This window comes from Melospiza melodia, chromosome 1, assembly GCF_035770615.1.
Source record: "Melospiza melodia melodia isolate bMelMel2 chromosome 1, bMelMel2.pri, whole genome shotgun sequence".
In the NCBI taxonomy this organism is placed as follows: Eukaryota; Metazoa; Chordata; class Aves; order Passeriformes; family Passerellidae; genus Melospiza; species Melospiza melodia.
This window is the reverse complement of record NC_086194.1, coordinates 173,924,538-173,933,104: the sequence shown is the minus strand read 5'-3', so window position 1 is coordinate 173,933,104 and position 8,567 is coordinate 173,924,538. Positions and strand designations below refer to the sequence as shown.

The 8,567-nt window shown below is 41.6% G+C and overlaps 1 protein-coding gene across 2 annotated transcripts in view; it reads right to left on the bottom strand.

The window, feature by feature from the left end:
- The window catches only part of LOC134428633 (heat shock factor protein 1-like), a 66,076-nt gene that overhangs the window by 31,168 nt on the left and 26,341 nt on the right, over positions 1-8,567 (bottom strand). For both annotated transcript variants that reach the window (XM_063175475.1, XM_063175485.1), the window contains 2 exons: positions 4,446-4,521; positions 77-138 (listed from right to left, as the gene is read on the bottom strand). In XM_063175475.1, coding sequence (XP_063031545.1) covers positions 77-138; positions 4,446-4,521 — 138 coding nt within the window. The remainder of the gene's footprint in view (positions 1-76; positions 139-4,445; positions 4,522-8,567) is intronic.

The window sequence follows — 8,567 nt, the reverse complement described above, 5'->3', positions numbered from 1 at the left end:
TATTTTTGGGGGATTTTTTGGGGGGTTTTTTGGGGATTTTTTGGGGATTTTTGGGGATTTTGGGAATTTCTCTCACATTTTCCTCTTGACGCCCAGGATCCGGTTGGATTGCACCAGGGAGATCAGGAACTGGATCAGCTGCAGAGACAAAACGGGAAAATGTCAGGAAAATGGGGAAAATTGGGAAAAAGTCAGGAATTAGCCCTGGAAAAGTGGGAATTTTCCTGAGAATTTTTCCAGGAAAAACAGGAATTTCCCCCAGAATTTGGGAATTATGCCTGGAAATTCGGGATTTACCCTGGAAACTTGGGAATTCGCTCTGGAAAATCAGGAATTACCCCTGAAAAGTGGGAATTTTCCTCAGAATTTTCCAGAAAAACAGGAATTTCCCCCAGAAATTTTTGAATTATGCCTGGAAATTTGGGAATTACCACAGGAAAATTGGGAATTTTCCTGGAAAATCTGGGATTTACCCCTGGAAAATCAGGAATTACCCCCAGAAAACGAAGGAATTTCCCTGGAAATGGAGGAATTACCCCTGGAAATTTGGGAATCACCCCAGAAAACCGGGAATTGTGCCTAGAAAATCAGGATTTCCCTGGAAAAGTGGGAATTTTCCTGGAAATTGAGGAATTAGCACTGGAAAATTGGGAATTACCCCTGGAAATGCAAGAATCACCCCCAGAAAACCGGGAATTACGCCCGGAAATTTGGGATTTACAGGCTGAAATTTGGATTTCCCCTGGAAAAGCGGGAATTACCCCTGGAAAATCAGGAATTACCCTGGAAATTTGGGAATCACCCCCAGAAAGTGGGAAATCTGCCTGGAAATTCAGGAATTGCCCTGGAAAATTGGGGAATGTCCCCCAGAAATTGAAGAATTTTCCTGGAAAAGTGGGGAATTACCACAGGAAAATTGGGAATTTCCCTGGAAATTGAGGAATTACCCCAGAAATTTGGGAATCACCCCCAGAAAACTGGGAATTGTGCCTGGGAATTCAGGATTTCCCCTGGAAAATTGGAATTACCCCTGGAAATGCAAGAATCAGCCCCAGAAAAGTGGGAATTACGCCTGGAAATTTGGGATTTACAGGCTGAAATTTGGATTTCCCCTGGAAAAGTGGGAATTACGCCTGGAAATTCGGGATTTACAGGCTGAAATTTGGGATTTCCCCAGGAAAAGTGGGAATCACGCCGGAAATTTGGGATTTACAGGCTGAAATTTGGGATTTCCCCAGGAAAACCGGGAATTATGCCTGGAAATTTGGGATTTACAGGCTGAAATTTGGGATTTCCCCAGGAGAAGTGGGAATTACACCCAGGAATTTGGGATTTACAGGCTGAAATTTGGATTTCCCCTGGAAAAGTGGAATTACACCCAGAAATTTGGGATTTAGACGCTGAAATTTGGGATTTCTCCTGGAAAAGGGGGAATTACGCCTGGAAATTTGGGATTTACAGGCTGAAATTTGGGATTTCCCCTGGAAAAGCGGGAATTACCCCTGGAAAATCAGGAATTACCCCTGGAAATTTGGGAATCACCCCCAGAAAAGTGGGAATTCTGCCTGGAAATTCAGGAATTGCCCTGGAAAATTGGGGAATGTCCCCAGAAATTGAGGAATTTTCCTGGAAAAACTGGGGAATTACCACAGGAAAATTGGGAATTTCCCTGGAAATTGAGGAATTACCCCCAGAAATTTGGGAATCACACCTGGGAATTCAGGATTTCCCCTGGAAAATTGGGAATTACCCTGGAAATGCAAGAATCACCCCCAGAAAACCGGGAATTATACCTGGAAATTTGGGATTTACAGGCTGAAATTTGGGATTTTTCCAGGAAAAGTGGGAATTACGCCCAGAAATTTGGGATTTACAGGCTGAAATTTGGGATTTCCCCTGGAAAAGTGGGAATTCTGCCTGGAAATTTGGGATTTACAGGCTGAAATTTGGGATTTCCCAGGAAAATTGGGAATTACACCCGGAAATTTGGGATTTACAGGCTGCAATTTGGGATTTCCCCTGGAAAATTGGGAATTACCCCTGGAAATGCAAGAATCACCCCAGAAAAGTGGGAATTACGCCCGGAAATTTGGGATTTACAGGCTGAAATTTGGGATTTCCCCTGGAAAAGCGGGAATTACCCCTGGAAAATCAGAATTACCCCTGGAAATTGGGAATCACCCCAAAAAAGTGGGAATTCTGCCTGGAAAACTCAGGAATTGCCCTGGAAAATTGGGAATTTCCCTGGAAATTTAGGAATTACCCTGGAAATCTGGGAATTACCCCCAGAAAACCGGGAATTCTGCCGGGAAATTTGGATTTACCCTGGAAAATTGGGGAATGTCCCCAGAAATTGAGGAATTTTCCTGGAAAACTGGGGAATTACCACGGGAAAATTGGGAATTTCCTGGAAATTGAGGAATTACCCCCGAAATTTGGGAATCACCCCAGAAAACTGGGAATTGTGCCTGGGAATTCAGGATTTCCCATGGAAATGCAAGAATCACCCCCAGAAAACCAGGGATTACGCCTGGAAATTTGGGATTTACAGGCTGAAATTTGGGATTTCCCCCAGAAAACTGGGAATTCTGCCTGGAAATTTGGGATTTACAGGCTGAAATTTGGGATTTCCCCTGGAAAAGTGGGAATTCTGCCTGGAAATTTGGATTTACAGGCTGCAATTTGGGATTTCCCTGGAAAATTGGGAATTACCCCTGGAAATGTAAGAATCAGCCCCAGAAAAGTGGGAATTACGCCCGGAAATTTGGGATTTACAGGCTGAAATTTGGATTTCCCCTGGAAAAGCGGGAATTACGCCTGGAAATTCGGATTTACAGGCTGAAATTTGGGATTTCCCCAGGAAAAGGGGGAATTACGCCCGGAAATTTGGGATTTACAGGCTGAAATTTGGGATTTCCCCTGGGAAAGTGGGAATTACACCCAGAAATTGGGATTTACAGGCTGAAATTTGGGATTTCCCCAGGAGAAGTGGGAATTATGCCTGGAAATTCGGGATTTACACACTGAAATTTGGGATTTCCCCAGGAGAAGTGGGAATTACGCCCGGAAATTTGGGATTTACAGGCTGAAATTTGGGATTTCCCCTGGAAAATTGGGAATTACCCCTGGAAATGCAAGAATCACCCCCAGAAAACCGGGAATTATGCCTGGAAATTTGGGATTTACAGGCTGAAATTTAGGATTTCCCCTGGAAAAGCGGGAATTACCCCTGGAAAATCAGGAATTACCCCTGGAAATTTGGGAATCACCCCCAGAAAAGTGGGAATTACGCCCGGAAATTTGGGATTTACAGGCTGAAATTTGGGATTTCCCCTGGAAAAGCGGGAATTACGCCCGGAAATTTGGGATTTACAGGCTGAAATTTGGGATTTTTCCAGGAAAGCGGGAATTACACCTGGAAATTCGGGATTTACAGGCTGAAATTTGGGATTTCCCATGGGAAAGTGGGAATTACACCAGAAATTTGGCATTTACAGGCTGAAATTTGGATTTCCCCTGGAAAAGTGGGAATTACACCTGGAAATTTGGGATTTACAGGCTGAAATTTGGGGTTTCCCCAGGAAAAGTGGGAATTACACCTGAAATTTGGATTTACAGGCTGAAATTTGGGATTTCCCCAGGAAAACCGGAATTATGCCTGGAAATTTGGGATTTACAGGCTGAAATTTGGGATTTCCCCTGGAAAAGCGGGAATTACACCTGGAAATTCGGATTTACAGGCTGAAATTTGGGATTTCCCCCGGAAAATTGGGAATTACCCCTGAAATGCAAGAATCACCCCCAGAAAAGTGGGAATTACGCCTGGAAATTTGGGATTTACAGGCTGAAATTTGGGATTTCCCCCAGAAAACTGGGAATTACACCTGGAAATTTGGGATTTACAGGCTGAAATTTGGGATTTCCCTGGAAAAGTGGGAATTACGCCTGGAAATTCGGGATTTACAGGCTGAAATTTGGGATTTCCCCAGAAAAGTGGGAATCACGCCCGGAAATTTGGGATTTACAGGCTGAAATTTGGATTTCCCCTGGAAAAGTGGGAATTACGCCTGGAAATTCGGGATTTACAGGCTGCAATTTGGGGTTTCCCCTGGAAAAGGGGGAATTACGCCCGGAAATTTGGATTTACAGGCTGCAATTTGGGATTTCCCTGGAAAATTGGGAATTACCCCTGGAAATGCAAGAATCACCCCCAGAAAAGTGGGAATTACGCCCGGAAATTTGGGATTTACAGGCTGAAATTTGGATTTCCCCTGGAAAAGTGGAATTACGCCTGGAAATTTGGGATTTACAGGCTGCAATTTGGGATTTCCCCTGGCAAAGTGGGAATTATGCCCAGAAATTTGGATTTACAGGCTGAAATTTGGGATTTCCCCAGGAAAAGTGGGAATCACGCCCGGAAATTTGGGAATTTTGCCGGGACTGACCTTGTTGACGACCTTCTGCTGCTGCGCGTGCTTCTGGCGCAGCGCGGCCACCTCGCGCCACAGCGCCTCGTTCTCACTGCAGGGGAAACAGAATTCACAATGGGGAATGGAACAGACGGGGGAAAATGGGGGAAATTCTGGGGGGAAATTCCATGGGGAATGGGAAAAAATTGTGGGGAAAATAGGAAAAAATTCCATGGAAATGGGGGGGAAAATCCGGGAGAAAATGGGAAAAAATTCCATGGAAATTGGGGAAAAATTCTCTGGGGAATGGTGGGAAAATTCCATGGGAAATGGGGGGAAGTTCTGGGGGGAAAATGGGGAAAAATCCGGGGGAAAATGGGAAAAAAATTCCATGGAAATTGGGGGAAATTCCAGGGAAATTGGGGAGGAAATTCTGGGGGAATGGGGGAAAAAATTCCATGGAAATGGGGGGGAAATCCGGGGGAAAATGGGAAAAAATTCCATGGGAAATGGGGGGGAAATTCCAGGGAAATGGGGAAAAATTCTGTGGGGAATGGTGGGAAAGTCCATGGGAAATGGGGGAAAAATTCTGGGGGAAATGGGGGAAATATCAGGGGGAAAATGGGAAAAAATTCCATGGGAAATTCCAGGGAAATGGGGGGGAATTCTGGGGAAAATGTGGGGGAAAATCCAGTGGAAAATGGGGAGAAAATTCCAGGAAATGGGGTCAAAATTCAGGGGGCAATGGGAAAAAATTCCATGGGAAATGGGGGGAAAATTCAGGGGGGAATGAGAAAAATTCCATGGGAAATGGGGGGAAAATTCAGGGGGGAATGAGAAAAATTCCATGGGAAATGGGGGGGGAAATTCTGGGGAGAATGGGGGAAAAATTCTGAGGGGAAAAATGGGGGGAAAATCCGGGGGAAAATGGAAAGAATTCCATGGGAAATGGGGGAGAAATTCTGGGGGGAATGGGGGATAAATCCAGTGGAAAATGGGGGGGAAAATCCCAATTTCCCCAAATATCCCATTATCCCTTGTATCCCATTTTATCCCATATTGCCATATATCCATTTATCCCATATATCCCATTTATCTCATACATCCCATATATCCCATTTATCCCATATATCCCATTTATCCATATATCCCATGTTCTCCCTTATCCATATTCCCATATATCCCATGTATCCCAGATATCCCATTAATCCCACTATTTCTATCATTCCCCTTTTTTCCCATTCCCATCTATCCCATTTTTCCCACCATTCCCCTATATCCCATTTATCCCATATTCCCTTATGTCCCATATAACACATTGATCCCATATTCCCATTCATCCCCTACATCCCATTAATTCTATATATTTATTTATTCCATATTCTCATTATCCCTTATATCCCATTTATCCCATATATCCCATATATCCCATTTATCCTATGTATCCCATTTATCCCATTTTGCCATATATCCCATTTATCCCATATATCCCATATATCCCATTTATCCCATATATCCCATTTATCCCATTTATCCCATATATCCCAATTTCCCCAAATATCCCATTATCCCTTGTATCCCATTTATCCCATATTTATATCCCATTTATGCCATGTTTTCCTTTATCCCATATTCCCATATATCTCATTAATCCTATGTTCTTATTTATTCCATATTCCCATTATCCCTTATATCCCATTATCCCTTATATTCCATATTCCCATTATCCCAATATATCCCATAAATGGGATATATTTATCCCATATATCCCATTTACCCCATATGTCCCATTTATCCCATTTATCCCACATTCCCATATATCCCATGTACCCCATATATCCCATATATCCCATTTATCCCATACATCCCATTTATCCCATATATCCCATTTATCCCATATATCCCATATATCCCATATATCCCATTTATCCCATATTCCCATATTCCCATTTATCCCATATTGCCATATATCCCATTTATCCCATATATCCCATTTATCCCATTTATCCCATATATCCCATTTATCCCATATATCCCAATTTCCCCAAATATCCCATTATCCCTTGTATCCCATTTATCCCATATTGCCATATTCCCTTTTATCCCATATTGCCACATATCCTATAGATCCCATATATCCCATATTTTCCCCATATTCCATTTATCCCATTAATCCCACACTCCCCATTAATCCTGTACATGCCATACATCCCGTATATCCCAATTTACCATATACCCATACAGGATAAATGATATCCCATTTATGCCATATTCCCATATTCCATTTATCCCATATTGCCACATATCCTATTTATCCCATATATCCCATTTATCCCATATATCCCATTTATCCCATATTGCCATATATCCTATTTATCCCATATATCCCATTTTCCCCTTATTCCATTTATCCCATTAATCCCATATATCCCATATATCCTGTTTATCCCATTTATCCCATATATCCCATTTATCCCATATATCCCAATTTCCCCAAATATCCCATTATCCCTTGTATCCCATTTATCCCATATTGCCATATTCCCAATTATCCCATATTGCCACATATCCTATTGATCCCATATATCCCATTTTCCCCATATTCCATTTATCCCATTATTCCCACACTCCCCATTAACCCTGTACATGACATCCATCCCGTATATCCCACTTTACCATATACCCATATGGGATAAATGATATCCCATTTATGCCATATTCCCATATATCCCACATCCCATATATCCGATATTCCGGTATATCCCACATATCCAATTTATCCCATTTATCCCATATATCCCAATTTCCCCAAATATCCCATTATCCCTTGTATCCCATTTATGCCATATTCCCATATTCCCATTTATCCCATATTGCCACATATCCTATTTATCCCATATATCCCATTTATCCCATATATCCCATTTATCCCATATTGCCATATATCCTATTTATCCCATATATCCCATTTTCCCCTTATTCCATTTATCCCATTAATCCCACACTCCCCACTAATCCTGTACATGCCATCCATCCCGTATATCCCAATTTACCATATACCCATACAGGATAAATGATATCCCATTTATGCCATATTCCCATATATCCCACATCCCATATATCCGATATTCCGGTATATCCCACATATCCCATTTATCCCATTTATCCCATATATCCCAATTTCCCCAAATATCCCATTATCTCTTGTATCCCATTTATCCCATATTGCCATATTCCCAATTATCCCATATTGCCATATATCCTATTGATCCCATATATCCCATTTTTCCCATATTCCATTTATCCCATTAATCCCACACTGCCATATTCCCATTTATCCCATACTGCTATATATCCTATTTATCCCATATATCCCATTTATCCCATATTGCCATATTCCCTTTTATCCCATATTGCCATACATCCTATAGATCCCATATATCCCATCTTTCCCATATTCCATTTATCCCATTAATCCACACTCCCCATTAATCCTGTACATGCCATACATCCCGTATATCCCACTTTACCATATACCCATATAGGATAAATGATATCCCATTTATGCCATATTCCCATATATCCCACATCCCATATATCCGATATTCCGGTATATCCCACATATCCAATTTATCCCATTTATCCCATATATCCCAATTCCCCAAATATCCCATTATCTCTTGTATCCCATTTATCCCATATTGCCATATTCCCAATTATCCCATATTGCCATATATCCTATTGATCCCATATATCCCATTTTTCCCATATTCCATTTATCCCATTAATCCCACACTGCCATATTCCCATTTATCCCATATTGCTATATATCCTATTTATCCCATATATCCCATTTATCCCATATTGCCATATTCCCTTTTATCCCATATTGCCATATATCCTATTGATCCCATATATCCCATCTTTCCCATATTCCATTTATCCCATTAATCGCACACTCCCCATTAATCCTGTACATGCCATACATCCCGTATATCCCAATTTACCATATACCCATACAGGATAAATGATATCCCATTTATGCCATATTCCCATATATCCCACATCCCATATATCCGATATTCCAGTATCTCCCACATATCCAATTTATCCCATTTATCCCATATATCCCAATTTCCCCAAATATCCCATTACCCC